The sequence below is a fragment of the Rattus norvegicus genome, chromosome X (genome assembly GCF_021556685.1).
Source record: "Rattus norvegicus strain SHRSP/BbbUtx chromosome X, alternate assembly SHRSP_T2T, whole genome shotgun sequence".
In the NCBI taxonomy this organism is placed as follows: domain Eukaryota; kingdom Metazoa; phylum Chordata; class Mammalia; order Rodentia; family Muridae; genus Rattus; species Rattus norvegicus.
The window spans coordinates 18,729,092-18,746,479 of NC_141554.1; the positions used below are offsets into that span (position 1 = coordinate 18,729,092).

The 17,388-nt window shown below is 41.9% G+C and overlaps 1 protein-coding gene across 1 annotated transcript in view; it reads right to left on the reverse strand.

Moving 5' to 3' along the window:
- The window catches only part of Tspan7 (tetraspanin 7), a 97,232-nt gene that overhangs the window by 12,520 nt on the left and 67,324 nt on the right, over nucleotides 1–17,388 (reverse strand). The window contains exons 2-4 of the mRNA NM_001398737.1: nucleotides 4,246–4,434; nucleotides 2,694–2,768; nucleotides 747–842 (exon numbers count right to left, since the gene is read on the reverse strand). Of these exons, the coding sequence (NP_001385666.1) occupies nucleotides 747–842; nucleotides 2,694–2,768; nucleotides 4,246–4,434 (360 nt within the window). The remainder of the gene's footprint in view (nucleotides 1–746; nucleotides 843–2,693; nucleotides 2,769–4,245; nucleotides 4,435–17,388) is intronic.

A 17,388-nucleotide genomic window follows, 5' to 3' on the forward strand; every position in this document is an offset into this window, starting at 1 on the left:
GGATACGAGTCTCAACCCCAGTGCACTGGTTTCTGTCATCCCTATCAATAAACCCCTTGTTGATTGCATCAAGATCGGTCTCTCGTGAGTTCTTGAGGGGTCGTGTCATCCTGAGTCTTGAGTGAGGGTCTCCCTGCTCTGGGGATCTTTCAATGAACATATAGTTTTTGACTTTCCAAAAAGTCTGAAATGTTATCAAAATAAAATTGAAAATCTTACAGTTTTTACTTTTTTAATTTTATGAAGTGTAAATATAATTATATCTATCATTCTCCCCTTTGCAGACTATACCTGACAGGTTCTCATTTTCCTTTTGGTCCATTTCCATCTTTAGTACACTGGCCCAAGTAGATGCTGCTCACCTGACTTCTCTATTAGCCTAGAGTCACCAATTCTAAAGAGCCAGCATTCAGGAATCAGCTGTTAGCTAGATTGACACACACCCACTACCTCCATCCTTTCCAATGGTTCAGCTTTTAAGGGCAAGGGGTATTGCTGACAGGTTCAGGTTCTGACCAATACAAGACACAAAGGAGCATATGTCTTCTTGACGCTAACTTCCTAGAAAACCAAAGCCTGGGCAAAGGCTTGGAACCAACTCTTGAAAACAGAACTGTACCAAGCATTCAAGAATGAGAATCAACGGTATATGCAACTGGTCTAACCTACCTACCTACCAAGCCTAGAGGGTTAAGCCCAGAATTGTACATGCCCGCTTTATACCGGTCTCCTTCCCTGAAACTTACGCTGCGCTGCACATGGTCCACTGCCCGGCTCCTTTCATCTTTGCCGTTGTAGTTCTGCATGGCATCCGTGTAAGTCCTCAGGAAGGTGTCCTTGATCTACAGAAGATAAGGGGGAATGTATATCCAGTCCACTGTGGCCTACTCTGACTCAGATTCCTACCAGTTTCCACCCCAGCACCATTTCTTTTGAAATTTTCTCAGTTGATGGTGACTAGGGAGAGAAAGTCCTGTTTTCTAAGACAAAGGAGCTGAGAAAATTCACCAAAGGTTTAACTAGGTGAGGGATTTAAAAACAAAATGGGAACCAGGCCTCTCAGATGGCTCACTAAAGTGGCTGGGTAGGTTTTAAAAGGGCTATAAAGGTGACTGACTGGCCAATCATCAGGCATGAATGTTCTAGCTATTTTTCTTTTAATTATTCACGGCAAACTTCCTTTCTATAACATTCTTTGACTTATGGAGACAGAATGGTAATAGACCAGACACCAGCGTGATGTGAAGATTAAGGTATTGGCCCCAAACTGACCTCTATTCTACCATGTAGGAGTGGGACAAAAGCCATCTTTCACTTAACTGTAATTACCGGGGCCAAAATAAAAGAGTCTAAAGGACAGGGTTTTCTTGTTAGTAAAAAGTTAATGAAACCCTTTCTCCTTGTCAGTGAATGTATTTGCCCTTCGGATCATTTTCCAGTTCCATCCCTTTGAAATCTGGGCTAAGTGAGGTGTTAGATATACTACTAGGCCATGAGGCTTATGGCAAAAACTAAAGCCTGATTGATGTAATGCCTCTGAATTAGGAGAGCAGAAAGTAGCAATAATTATCTGGTGGCAGCCTCCAAGATAAATATGCTAACTCTCCCAAGCAGGGATATTCCTTACTAAATTCTGGAAGCAATGCCCACTGGATAGTTATAAGAGATAAAGAAACACTACCTGTGAGGCACTACGCTACAAGCCAAAGTGGCTACCATAGCCAACTCTGTCACCTCACTTCACTCGTAAGTTCTCAGGGCGGGGGTGTTATATATAGAATAGGCCTTGTGTCACCCCGAGGACACAGGCTTAAGAAACAAGACCGTGGCTGCCCTGAAGGCAATCCAGGCTTCTTTAAAACATAGGTCCAAGTAAATGGTATCAATGAGACTGTTACCCAGTGAGTTTCACCACTTGGCCAAAGTCAACTTTTATTTTGTAATCAGGGTGAGATTGCAATCCCTAATGAATATAATGAAAAGGGAGAAGAGGACCTCTGGTTTTCACACATGTACTGAGGCCTTCCAGCAGGGCTGTTGAGGCCACCACTTCATCCCGTTTCTCTCAGCTCACTGTAAGAATGGGCAGTCTAACTAGAGGCAGCATCCATGAGCACCAGGTTCTAGAAGTTAGCTTTGGCATTTGGAATACTACCCACAGTCAAGGGCAAAATCAGGGCAGTGGGGAAAGGAACGGGACATCCACGAGCTAAGCTCTCCGGGATGATAGCTCTGCAGGGCAAAAACAGAGCCTGAGACAGACTGCTGGGCACTCAAGAGCCACAGCCACACTCCTCAGTGCATTCACTGTCTATGATGTTCTATTTTCCACTACCACACACCTATCTGTTACAGCTTTCTTGCTCTTTATGTGCTATAAGAATGGATTAACAGGCAAGACAATTAGCTCTGCTTGCTTCTAGTGTCGTTTTTTTTTTTTTTAAGAGCACGCAATGCTTTGTGGAAAAAGCTACTCTCAAAGGAGTGTTTAATCCTTATTAGAAGTCACTGCTTTCAAAAAGAGAGGAGAATCATTTTACCAAAGAACTACTGAGAAAAGTGAGGATCAACATTGAAGGGTGAAAAAGTTTGGGGAAGTTCCTGCTTAGCCTGCATGCACTGTTTACACATGCCATTCATTTCCAAAACTCCTCTTCACACAGACTGAGTCTTTCCTCCCCGAGTATACTCACCTCATGACGAAACACAAATCCAGAAATGCCAGCAACCAGCTCAGCCAGGAACACCAGGGACAGGAACATGGCATACTAAAAATGAAGTGAACGAGGATAAAGTCACAAGACAGGATTAAGAGGAGGGCTTTTCAGGGCTGGGAAGATAGCTCAAGAGTTAAGAGCAGACTGCTCTTGTAGAGGACCCAAGTTCAGTTCACAGCAGTAATATCAGACAACTCACAATTGCCCATTGTTCCGGTTCCAAGGGCATCCAATGCCTCTGGCCTCGGTGGGCACCTGTGCTCCCGTATATATACCCACCCCCACAGACACAGACACATGGATAGAGAGGTAAAAGGAGAGGGCAAGAGAGACAGACAGACGCATAGTTAAGATGGCTTCTTTAGAGTGAGCATCTTTCTGCCAGGGGCAATTTGACAAGTCCTTAGTATCACTAGTGCAAATTCAGAAATATAAATACTCTTGCTAGAATTTCCCATGTGAGTATCCTCATAGAAGACTGTCATTTTAATATGTACAAACATTTTGGGGGTACAGATGCTAAGGAGACTTCAACTGATACTGTGTCCATCAGCTCAGATCAGTCAGGAGAGACAGGAAAGGGTCATGTACTCCAAAGTGTTGTCTACTTTCAACATGAAAATATTTAATTTAGAAAACTGTCTCCTCTAGAATTCTCACAGGACATTGCCCTGTCTACAAGGCTTTTCAAGCAACTTCTTAGAGGTGAGCTAGAACCTGCAAACTGAATCCTCTTTTTACCGTCTTTTTAATGCCTGCCATCGAACCCAAGGCCTTCAGTGCTACACCACTGAGCTGCCACCCCAGCCCTGACTGCTCTATTTTGTAATTGTTCCAATTATTGGGAAGACTTCATTGCCTCTGCCCACAGGTCTTCCTACTTCCAATTTCTACCCGCCAGTAGCGGTTCTGCTTTAAAAAGGGAAAGGGCCGAAGCTTACTTCTATACATTAGCCCTTTGTATGTATGAGCATGACCAGGAAGCAATGCTGTGCAGCTAGCTGCTTTACATTTGTGCACACTTCTCCATTTTTTAACCACATCTCATAGTAAATGACTACACATACATTTGATTCAGAAGTGCCCCCTGTCATCTGTCGTTAAAGGCCAGAGTATGTATAGCACGGTGTGCTTCCTCATTTTGCTGCCTATCTCTGAACAGGTTCAGGACGATCTCGTGCCCACCAACACTGCACATCACATCCTACAAGGGATTTCTAAGCTGGTTTGAGACTGGCACAGGGCATCTTGCCAAGAAGACATTAATTGTTCATTGGAATCAATGGCCACTGCTTTGCCAATTTACCTCAGGAAGGCGGGACTCTGTTTACTGTGCCAGGCTGTGTTTGCAGTGGTTTTTCCCACAGGGAGGTTTAAAGGGTGGATTAGTTAAGAGTCTAGTGTAAAATTAAAATCAATAAATATTAAAACCTTTTTTGTGACTTTAAGAAGGGCTACTTAAGTGTCATGTGACTTTATAGTTTTATAAAAATAACTGAGAAAGCACATTATGCTGAGATATACTTACCAGTTTCAGCATCCATGGGCTACCACGGCACGTAGCAAAGCATCCAAAGAGGCCAAAGACCACAATGGTGGTGCCGGTTCCAATGAGCACGTAGGGAGCATTTGTGGAGTTCTCCGCAATAAGGGAGATGTAGGTTCCCAAAGTCAGCTTTCCCCAGACTCCAACAGCCAACAGGATCGCCCCTGTGATCTGCAAAAGGGAGAAAACAGAACATGAAACTATTGCCAAAAGAGATAAGAATGGATATGATCTCAGTTCCTCCGCTGTTGCTATGAAAAGAGACCACAACAAAGGCAACTTAAAAAAGTTTTTGGGGGCTTGCAGTTCCAGAGGGAGTACATGCCCACCATGGTGGGGAGCATGGAGGCAGGTGGGGAGGCACAGTGCTGTAGCAGAAGCAGAGAACCTGCATCCTGATCCACAAGTATAGGCAAAGAGGGAGAGCTAACTGGGAATGATGTGGTAGTTTGCAACCTCAAAGTCCACCCCCAATGACACACCTCTTCCGACAATGCCACGCCTCCCCATCCTTCCCAAACAGGTTCACCAACAGAGGGAATACAAATATAGCATTCAAATATATGAGCCCGTGGGGGCCATTTTCAATCAAACTACCACAGACACAGAGCAATATGGCCATACTTTAAGACTCAAGCTTCCACAAGTAAGGTGCATTTGCTGAAGGCTTCACCCTCAACATCAAAAAATGTTAGAGACCATTAGCCAAAACTTGTCACCCAGCAAATACACTTTGATAGTATACAAATTATATCTTCCCCTTACATAGTTTTTATATTAATTGAAAATCGAGTTAATAAAGGACATTTTTTTAAAAGCTGCTTACGAACATCTTAAGAGACTTCTGAGAGGCACTCCTCCAATGTGTGTGACTGAGCTAGGCATGACCCCAGAAAAAATGCTGGCTCATTTCATCAATGGTATGTAAGGGTAGAGTCGGTTTTATGGCCATCTTCTACAACATTTTAAGAACGAGGATATTCTTCTTGTCCGTTATCATCAAAATCTCTATAAAGAAAATATTCTAGACAGTTTTGAATCCCCATTGATGTGCCGCCTACAATACCTTATTCATTATAAAGCGCCAGAAGAGTCTGAATATCTCTTGGTATTGTTTATAATGCTATTTGTCAAATATCATCAATCATTCCAATTGAAATCTTTATAATATGCCTAAACTCTAGCCCTGTGCATTTATCAGGCCCTTACCTAAGGTAGTGGGATCAGGGCTGTGTGTTAGCCCTTACTCTCCATTCCCTGCAGACCCCAGGCCTCAGCAATTGTGGCTGGTGAAGGCAGGTGTTGGTTTGTGTCCTCACCATCCCACAGTTGCTGTATCCTTTGATTCACTTGCAGCTTGATGACATATTCAGAAGTAACTGTTTTCCAATTGCTGCCACTTTTGGAACTGAGGCTTAAGTGCTTCATTAGTTTTGTCCTAGCCTACAGCTCAATGTTCCCTATTAAAGATCTCAGATTTCTAGTCAAAATATCCAAAATAAGTGCAAGATAAGAAACTAGAGAAAAACAGCACACCCACATGTGCTCCAGCGCGCGCGCGCTCACACACACACACACACACACACACACACACACACACACACACACACACACACACACACACACACGATAAATTGCTTTTTGAAAGAAAAGGCATAGGCAAAAGGGAACCTTAACATTGTATGCTGTCGAATTAGTCTCTGAACTTTGATAAAACACATATGAGATTTGTTATGGTAACTCCCTTTGTCTTGCCCCAATAGCCTATTTTGTAGAACTATCACTGTGCATGCCAGACTTAAGTGTTACATGTGAAAAGAGTGAAGAAATAATGCAGACTCGAGGAGAAAGCATTTGATGCTAATTGTGAGGAAAGGGGCCCAGCAGAGGCTTCCTGCCAATGGGTATGAGCGGCTTCAGTAAATTAAAACCAATAATGCAGATGTTGCCAAGAGTTCCCCATCCTCTGCTGACACCTGGTGGCTATTTTTTAAAAAGCACCTTCTCTGAACAGTTCCCTTTGCCATACTCGGCTGGATAGAAATCTAACAGTATCTTTACCCAGTAGAATCAAGTCTCACATTACCAGGGGTAAAAACAGGCTGTGTTGGTAAAATAAGATGTCCACCACCAGCCTTCCACCCTTAAATTAGCTACAAAGAATTCCACAGTGATTGAATTCTAAGATGTTCTAAGACAAGTGCAAGAGTGCAAGGCCTAGGTATGTCACACATGACAGCTGACATGTGGTAACAGAGAGAGACGGAGAGAGAGAGAGAGAGAGAGAGAGAGAGAGAGAGAGAGAGAGAGAGAGAGAGAGAGAGGCAGAGGCAGACAGACGGAGACAGACAGACAGACAGACAGACAGACAGACAGACAGACAGAGATAGAAAGAGAATGTAACTGAGACTAAGGAGGACATGTCAGAGATAGGTCTTAACTTTCCAGTACATTATTTTGGGCACAGTTTAATACCACCAGCTGCTACTAATATAGACTCTGAAACCAGGCCAAATAAAACTGTAATAGTAGCACTAGCAGAGGTATACTGGTGCTGGGGAGGTTAGCTCAGTCACACAGTCCAGCATGAATGAAAGTCTACGTTCAATATTTAGTACAGGAAGAAAAAAAAACCCAAAACATTAGATCAGACTGAGAAAAGCTTTGAAAAACTAGCATATGTTGCTTTAAAATTTCAATGGAAGAAAGTCATGGAGAGGTTTGGCCATATGCCACAGTGTTCCCAAAGGCTCCTGGAAGAGCCTTGCCAGGCTTCGTTTTAATCCGGAAGTAGATATTTGGGAAGCGGGCAGGAGACATTAAGTGATTCTCTTTGTTCCTCTCAGGTCATTCCAGGTAATACTGGGTAGGCTCTTTGCCAATCCTGCGCCATCCTGATTTTCCTCAGGAGTCCAGAGCCTTCTTGCTCTGTCAGTGCACAGACCATAGATCTGACCAACCTGCTCTAGCTGTACACTTGTGTCGGATTTGCATATGAAAGGGCAAAGTCCTCATATCATCATTCCAACGCCCTAACACCTAGCTTGGGAGTTCCCCCTTCTAAATGAACATGCCCAATCATTTTAATGATGATCTCAGTTTATCTTCAGCATATTAACAACTAAAGGACAACTGAAGATCAACATGGGGAATGAAGTCATAGAGGCCTAAGGTACAGCTAAGAGGCCTGTCCGAAGAAGATGTATGAAATAGAAGGCTCTGCATCTAAGCACTGATCAAAAGAAACATCAAAGACACAGTAGCCAGTTCACATTTTATGGGCAATCCGCAGCTCGACCATCACAGAGCTTCACAGGCTGTTTTTCTTGATGACTACACACAAACATACCGTAGACTCGCCTTCCATTCCCATGCCTCTGCAACTCTGAAAAAATATAATGTGGAAAGTCTATGGCAATTATTAGCAGGTAAAATATAGATCCCTCAGGTGTTAGATTTAAGAGGAAAACTAGGCAAGAGAGTATTCCTGTCCTTAATTCTTAGGGGAATGTGTTTGCAGAAGGGAGACTAGAGGCTCATGTTTTCTGCAGCATCACCGACATAGTTCTGGAGAGTTCAGGCTGGCAGAGAAACCAGAAACCTCTGGTATCTTCTGTTTTTTTTTTTTTTAACTCTGAGAATAGTATGTGCCCATTATATTTACAATTTTGCTTTTTTATTAGTAGTTATTTGTCTATGCACCCTGTACAGTAAAATGGACTAAGAATTTTAATGTATAATGGGGTTCTAGTAGACTTGGGAAGCCACTGGAGGATAGGCAAGGAAAATGGACTCAATATTAGAGTTCCAGACTTAGGGGCTAGGAGACAGGGCTCGCAGGTTCTGTTAGTCATGTGGGCTTTGGCAAATCACCAAAGCTTTCTTGGCCTTGGTTCTCTCTCCAGTAAGATCAGGAGGCAGAAAAATGTGCAACTTCTTTGGGCCCCTTTCCTTCTGTTTTGTCTTATTCCGATGTGTTAATTTTTGTTTTATTTTATTATTCTAATCTATTAGAAGCCTCATTATTTTTACTGACAGATAGAGAAAGGGTAGATCTGGATGGGGAGGAAGATGGGGAAGAAATGGGAGGAGTAAAGGGAAGGGAAATTGTAATAAGGATATATTAGGTGAGAGAACGAAACCTATTTTCAGAAAAAGAAAAAAAATAAGTTAAGACCAAGGCAACTATTTTCTAGATTGCTAATTTCATTTGCTGAGGACCTTCACTAACAGAGCTCTGGATATAACTTGGAGGAGTGAACTGAAAACATGGGAGAGCAAACATGGGGAGCTCATCGTGAGCTGTATGGCATGAGCTGTACGGCACGGTTCTTATTTTCATTAGGAAGCACTGGTGGCTACTTGCAAAAGTTGAAAAGCGGCTTTAGGCTTTTGACTTAACACTCCTAGAGAGTGGATAGTTCTTCTTCAACTGTCCAGAAACCCTTGAAAGTAGGAACCAAGCACCCCAGAGCACAAGACTATTCAGAATGAGCTCACACCTCTGCCTTCCTTATGACCTAGATCCAGAAATAGAAAGCATACGGGTGAACTAGTAATTGGAGACAGCAAAGCCACTTAGAGGAGATTTTATGTACTTAGAAACCAGGACCAGCTGTAGTAGTTAAGAGTGGAAGAGGCTGAATGTTGGGGGAATTTCCTCTGTGCTCCCGCTCCCTCACGAAGCTCCTAGGTTGATCACACTTGTTTTTAGAACTCTGTTAGTGCAATTTAACTCACAAAGAGGTCACATGACTATCTCAGTGTTAAAAGGCTTACAGCAATTGGAAGGGAGCAAACCTCCCCTGAAGGAAGAGTTGTGGAAGAAACCACTTCCCGGGCTCATGGAACTGACCTTGTGAGAAGTTGGTGGCCCAAACCCCACATGAGCAAGAAAAAGAGACTTTAAAAAAAAAGATCTCATCAAACAAGTGCATGACCAAGAGCTACAATGATCTTAATGTGCATTGAAAACTTCCCTAACCACATGTTTATCCCATTCTGTATTATTGTGTACACACCAGGGATTTAAAGAGTCATGTAAAGGAGAATAAAGCCTTTTGCTTCTTTGTAGCACCCAACGTCTCAGCCACTTCCTGTGTCTGATTTTCCAAGACAATATGTCATTCATTCTGTCCTACTATCCATTCAGCAAAACCACTGCTGATTCTGAGTCCAAATTTTCAACTTGAAAATCAGTCACTGGTGCCTATAGTACAATGTCCCTCTGGGGCCTAAAACGAGGATTTGACAAATACAGTGTGTCTTAGCAATGCTTTCCAGTGGGCTGCATCCTTGGGAGCTATCAGATGGGAATACGCCTGAATAAACTCATCTCAACAATTATTCCATATGAATATGAATCTAATCAATAATCTGTGACAGAGTAGCATGCATGTTATGATCATGTCATTCAACACATTGTTCTTATGGGGTCTCATTATTTCCAAAAGGGATATTGTGTTTTGCATAGTTTTTTGATAGAATTATCATCTCCAACTCACAAAAATAAAACTGTATCTGAATAGATATGGTATATATATATAAAAGAACCCAAACAGTAGTCAGTTACCACACTCTGTGTGACTATATATTGGGAGTGTGTTGGAGGGGGGAGCTATGTGGGATGCGAACTTCATGTCTCCTTTAAAACAAACCTAGGGCTGGGGATGAATACTTTCAGAAAAGGATCAACTATTAAAAGAGGTTCATACAAGACAAAGGAAATACATGTGCAGGATTCCAAGCAAGATTCTCATGAAAAACAACAAAAACAACCCCCCCCAATAACAGTGAGGTAGAGTTTTCCCTTAACTCTCTCCTGAGATAACATAAGGAAGATAAAAGTGCTCTGGTGATTGAAATAAGTTTCCCTCAGCACTCATAGGTCCACATTGCACACATGTGTGATAAAACCACCCAGTAAGATGTCTAGTCCTGCGGTGGATGACAATACTTCAATAATAAATAGTCACTTATGGCATCGTGATCCCACAAGATTATACTGCTGTGCCATGTGGCCTCCAAGGCTTACATATACCTGTTCTGATAATCACACTGTGTAAAATACCCAGCAATGCGTTCATTTCTCAGTATATATCCCAGTGAAGTGATGTGTGGATCGTGTAGGCTAAGTTCATACATTTAGTACTGAGAAAGGTGATGGAGCACTCTCTCTCCCACTGGCAGGCTCCCACTCTCCTCGGTGGTGGACCCTAGTCTCTGAGTCTACCCTTGTTCCCATACTCCATTCTCAGCAAAGCAGTAAGGGAGACTCCAATGAGCCCCGTATCCAACAATCCCACTCCTCTGCTCAAGATGCTCCTGTGGTGTCTCATCTCCTAGAAAAAGAGCCAACATTCTTCTCTAACTAGGAAGGGGCTGTTTGACCTGCAGCCTTCCCTGGTTAATCTTGTGACCTGCTCCTGTTTTCCAGTCTCTCCAGATCTAATCTTAACCACCTTCAGGTTCCCTGCTTCATCCTTTCCACATTTGCTACCTCTTCCGTAAGACTTTTGAGATCTCCGATTTCTTCAAGCTTTTGCTCAATGAGTTCTTCCTTAACAGCCATAATTAAAACTAAAGCCTTCTCTTCAGTAAGGCTCCTATGTGTTTGTTCGTTTGTTTGTTTGTTTGTTTTTTAAACTCTGGACTTGGGGCTGGAGAGATGGCTCAGTGGTTAAGAGTACTGGCTGCTCTTCCAGAAGTCCTGAGTTCAATTCCCAGAAACCACATGGTGGCTCACAACCACCTGTAATGGGATCCGATGCCCTCTTCTTCACACAGGTGAACATGCAGATAGGTCACACATACACATAATTAAATCTTTTAAACATGTTTAAACTGCTGGGCTTATCTGGAACACTATTTGATTTATTTGCTTTGTCGATATCTAGAAATGAATCTAAACTTCACAAGGGCATCATTTGATCTTATTTGTTGGTTTATTCCCCCAGCCTAAGACAGAGATGCCTGCTGATAGTAGGTGCTTAATATGTACTTGTTAAATGCTGGATGATAAGGCAAGTTCTGAGGCCATGAAGTCTATTTACATAAGCACCATATTAAGGAGATCAAATATGAGGCCTGACTCCCATATTACCCATGTAGCTACATTAACACTAAAAAGAAAACAACAAAAGTAAAAAAAAACATTTATCAAGCCTGTTCATTTACTTCCAGCCCAGCAGAATGCTTTGTAAAATGTCCGTTTTGGGGCCACTGGGAAGACTAAATATGATAGCATGGGAATGGCTCCTTCCCACTATGGAAAAGTAATTTGAAACTCTAATATTTTTTATTCAACACAGTAACTGAAATTAATCAGCAGGAGTCCAGAGAATGGACGGTGCTAGTACTAGTGAGATTTCTCTGTTCTTAAAAACCTAGTACGAGGACCCGGGGCACTATGTCAAGGGCCCCAGTATTTTACCTGCTCCATCTGCTGGATAAGCCAAAGAAATTAACCCTAGGTTATTTACAACTAAGTGGGAAAACAGAAACATAGCAACTTCTGAGCCTCGATCCTCTATGCAGTCTTCAGCCTGTCTCTAGGACTTACTTTCTTTCTCCTAATCCCTTTACTCATAGAGTCATAGTTTCATAAGAAAAACTCACAAGCCAGTGTGATCCATCTAGGTACCGCTGTATCATGACAGAACCTTGAGAACTTGACGGCCACCATGAAAAATTAAAATCTGTAGGCATGGACTGTGACCCACTTATTTTAAAACACAGACATCTCTAAAAATATAGAAATTTATTCCACTTCAAGCTATATATACTTCAATTTCTTAATAGACAGGTCAAGGAATATGCGTCCAGTTGTATATGTGGGGATAAACTAGAGATGTTAAACATGTCATGGAGCAGGCAGGCACAGCCCTATGGAATAATCAACCTGAAGAGCCACACCAGTTTGGCATATAAACAAAAAACACAGTGTGGTGAGTACTGATTTTCATCAAGCATATTTGAGGAAGAAAAAAAAAACCCAAACATCTTAAACTAAAGTACTCTGCTTCGAGCCCTAAGAAGAAAAAGAGGGAGTCATAGCTGAAATCATAGAAAGAAAGCAATTCCTTTGCAGAACTACCCTACTTTCAAGGAAGTTCCGACCCAAAGTGATGGGTTGGGTAGCATTAAGGCTCCTCATCCTAAGTTCTAGAGTGGAATCTGATAGGTTTCCCAACTAATGGCACACAACCTAAAAACACAGTTACAGAGTATATGTGTGACAAATGCTATTTATTGCGCAGACGGTGTTTCTGCTATGCTTCATCTCATACATTCTCCATCTCTGTCTTACAGGTGGGAACCCGAAACATCAGGGTCAACAACTTGCTCAAACTCATGGGGCTAATAAATAGCACACCCTAGAGTCAAGTTCATTGTCCAACTGGAGGCAGTTTTCCAAGCCATTATGACACTCTGCTTGCTGTAGCCAGCTAAGGAAAACCAGGCAGTCTAGAGAGCTAAGTTCTTCTACACGCAATGTTGCCCAGACAACCACTCTCCCATAGCTAAATAAGAGCCAGGAAAGGAAGGTTTTCCTGAGAGTGAGTTACGTGGAAGGTAGCAACCCTGAACCATTTCCCACAGAGTTTTCTTAGGTAGATTTTGTCAATACTGGGAAAGAAGGGCAGAGTTGGGAGACAGCTTCTACAGACTGACTCTATGAGAACTTACCAGGTCCCTTCCCTTTTCCTTGGGCATTCTCCTCTATAGGGAATGCCCATAGATGCACAGAGTTGTGTTCTAGAATACTGTTTATATATTACTTGTTCAACTGCAACTGCTCTTCTTTGGGGAACACTAATTATACATAATGGCTGTGTTTCGGTACCAGCATTCAATAGTCAATATTTAAAGACAGCATTAGGGAAAGCTAGAGTGAAACAGACTTTCTAGCTCAATATGAAGTTTTAAAATAATAAGCATTGCCCAGAATTGTGTAGGTTGCCTTGAGAGGTATTATTAACAACAGCTATCCGGTGTCTTCACAGAGCCTACAGAGGCAAGAGTCCAGGCTGAAATACACAGATTCTCAGAATCTCTCGTCATCCTTCGTAGCATCCAGGAAGCCTTATGATTTCCCCCCAATTATCTCCCTCCCTGCATTTTCATATATGAATGAGCAGGAACGGTCGCAATGGAAGAACACCCAAGACCATTTTCTCAGGCCCAGAGTTTCATTGCCTTCAAAATCCCAAAGGAAATGATATGCCACATAATTCTGTCACATGAGGACTAAGAGAAATATCTGTTTAGTGTAATAAGGTTGCAACTCAAGTGAGTCCTGTTCTGCACTTGAAGGAACATTTGCCCTGTTATCTTAAAACCTCCATGTTCCCTAGGCAAATGAGCTCTTTTGCATTTCTCAGCTATAGTCAGAAATCATGTGTGACTTTAAGAATCAGCCAAGTTGGTTAAAGGTAAGATTTCAAAAGCTATAGAGGTAACATGCATAACTTTAACATATATAAAAGGACTCTAATTTTTAAAAACCTGATATATATACCAGAACTAATTAGAGGACTCCTATGAATTAGAGTCTATTTCATAGAGATCCATTCCTTTAAAACAGCTATCTGGTTCTACAGATGCGTATGAAGCAAACCCAGCCATAGTTTTCCTGATCGATAACCGAGTTGCCAAGCTTGCTCCTACAGATTGCCTGCTGCTTCCTTCCTTCAAACATCAGTAAACTCTGTAACAAAGTAACAAAGATAATAGTCCCCTCTGAACATGCTTACGGTTGTCTATCTATCTCTCATGGATGGTTCTGAAACTTTATGAGTGTATTGTTTACATTCTCAGTTATCTTCTTTTGATATTGAAACACCATTAGCAAGTGGCTTTTATTGCAAGTAGTTTGTACTCAGGAAAAGAAATTCCACTTTGTCTCCTAGGTTGCTCAAAGGCTGTGGAATGGAATATAAATGGGCCATATGGCCCGAGAGGTTTGTGTTTGTGTGTGTGGTGGTGGTGGTGGGGGTTGCTGGAGAGACATTAAAGTCAAGTGTGGCCTAAGTATTAAAAGCTATTGCTACTAATTTTATGTTTTGGTTTACAAAATACAATGTCTTCTGTGGTCTTAGGCAAATCAGTAATTCAGAAATATACAAGGCAGTAATCGGGTCCCTGACCTAGAGGCCACTGATGTAACTATCTTCTCCCCAATGAGACGCTATGAGTAATTTATTTTAGAATTCTTTGCTAAAAGAAGGACTCTTTCTCTTGTGGTGGTGTTAGCTGAAGAGACTGCTCTACTGACTGCTCTGTAGAAAGACATGCATGATTTTATTATATGCAATGTAATGGCCAAGCGCATACATCCCCAAGTACAAGGAAGCCACTGAATCTTACCAAATCTTCTTAATCAAAACCAAGAGCCCACCAAAGTTGGGGTAAGTATGGCACAGGGCTGTACTGCTTCACTGGTACAGCGGGAGAGAGGCCCCAGAGCTCTGCGGCTGGTATTTTCACTGAGCCATTCCCTATGCAGTATGTCGTTCATTGTTCATGCATTAAGCTATAGGAAATAAAAGTCGTATAAGCTACCTTGACCAAAGGGAGGGATTCCTGGGGAACACAAACAACTATCTGCAGAAGCAGAGACTAACCAGAGGAGTCATCCTCCACTGTAAGGGTCTAGACCCTGCACGATTTACTTGTTTGTCTGATCATCCATTCATTTGTATGTGTGTGTTTGTATAATGTGCATGAATGCGTGTCAGAGGACGACTGTGTAAGTTCTTCTTTCATCTTTATATGGTTTCTGGGGATTCGAACTCAGGTCTTAAGGCTTCTATAACAAGTACCTTTTGCAGGTTCTCTGTTCTTATATTTCTGACACCTTCTCTATCTGTACAGGTAATCTTTCTATAGTCAAAAGTCTCTGATTAGATCGCCTCCAAATCTAAATATTCAACAGAGAGCAATGAGTGACTTTGGACAGTATGTGAAATCCAGAGGGCCCCTGGATTGAAATCTGAGGACCCGTCTCAAATCAGGTCACTTCTTTGGAGCCTCAAACTATGATAGGGGCAGAACTTTACCCTAAGACACTTCCATACCTCTAAGTGCCAGGAAAACAGTGACCCAGAAAATGCTGTGATCAAGGCAATTTATGAATGCCCGCTACCATGAAAATTTCCTCCTGGAATACAAGACAAGGCATATGAAGCGGTATAGGTGGTCAGCTTGACTTGAAATAACCTGCAGCCTATGTAGCACTAGAGAAAATTCCAGGATCAAACCAAACCTGCAGAAACCTTTGTTCTGAAGACTCCAGGAAACCCCTAATCAGGTATCTAGGACCAACCTGCAGGGGTGGGAAGCCTGGCTTGTTAACCAGGGTGAGTGAGGGAAGATATAGCACAGGGAACTCCTAAAAGACCAAACCATTGCTCACTTGGTCCCTTCCAAAGCAGGGCTAGGGCCCTTGACTAGCTATATGAAGCTTTATGCAGAATGATCACAGATAAATCAAAATGCATTAAAATAACTGTTTGGTTCCCAAGTGCACCATACTCTATGTACCATTTAATGAATGTCTCTCTTAAATAATCCATCAGCATTGGTAGGATTCGAAGGACACTCTCTAATTCACAGCCACTGTCTCACATCTAGCTCTATACTACCCATTTCAGACTTGCAAGTTCAGCCCACAGTTACTGGCACTACTGGAGCATATGAGAACAAGGGCCTGGCTAATAGGAGAGGTAAGACTATCGTATAGGGGCTGAAGACATGGCTCAAAAGTAAAAAACACTCGCTACTCTTGCAGAGGGTCTTGCTTTCTGTTCCTAACACCCATATCAGGTGACTCACAACAACCTGTAAGTCTGGGTCCAGGGGACTGACACTCTTTTCTGGCTTCCATCAGCCTCTGGCACTCAAAATGATTCACAGAACTACGTACCAGCAAAATAACCATACACACATAAACAAACAGATAAATAAATACTTTTAAAAGAACATAGAGCATACAGAAAGATGCCACATTATGCACAATCTGTTACTGTATTCATTTGGGAAGTCAAAAGGGCCTACTGCCAAACAGATACAGTCATTACTCGGGGGACTCAGTTCCAGCAAGCTCATGGAAACTAAGTTTCCTATGTTCAAGTTTCTTATATTTAAGGTGTATTTCCCCCCTCATAATCCCTACAGTTTGTCCTGGATCCCTTGAAACTTCCTTATATTACATATACAAGTTCCTATAATGAAAATGATCTGCTAACAGCTATTATTCTGTTATTGTTGGTGACATAACGATGAAGCAAAAGGTCTGCATGTGTGCAAGGGGAGATGTCATGAAGCCCCAAAATGTGAGTGCAGAAACATTAATACACGGTCACTGACAGCAGGAGAAAAAGAGTGGCACTAAAGAGATCTTGTAGCATCTGTACTTGGTACAGTCTTTTTCTCACAAAATTCCACTTCTCACATCAAACCTCCATGAAGGCCACATAATTACCATGCCTGGTTGTAAGACAGAGAAGTGAACTGAGAGAAAATTAAGCGTAACCTCAAGGCCCCCAGTCTCTAAGGGGCTAAGAATAAAAAGGTAATACTCTGACTCCTAGGCCATGTCCTCTGGACTACACCATGCTGGGAATATGCATAAATTCATTTTGCTTACTTTAACTTACTGAATTTTGTATATCTGATTTTCACTGATCTGCTTTTCTCTAAGGGGTTAGCTCCTTGGAGCAATGAGCTTATTAACATCATCATTCTCTAAAAATATATGGATCGAGTCTACAAACTACTGCATTCCATTGGGTATAATTTCCACTGGGTCTAACATTTAGTATTACAGGTTACCCAGTAATTAAACTATAGTATCAAAACCTGATAATTAAAGGGTTAAAATAAATTCTATTATATTACCATAACTATGTCACTTTGTGGACTGTAGTTTAAACTTGTTACAGCTCCACGAAGGTCAATTGGGCCTCTTAATAGCATGCGATCAGCTGAAGTTAGACACTGACTCTTTTTATATTTCCAGGGGCACAAAGCCTGGTGTCTTCCATATAATACATAATAAATGCTTGTTTTGTACTATATACTTGATATATTCTAGTAAGGATGTCAAGAAGACAGTTTAATAGC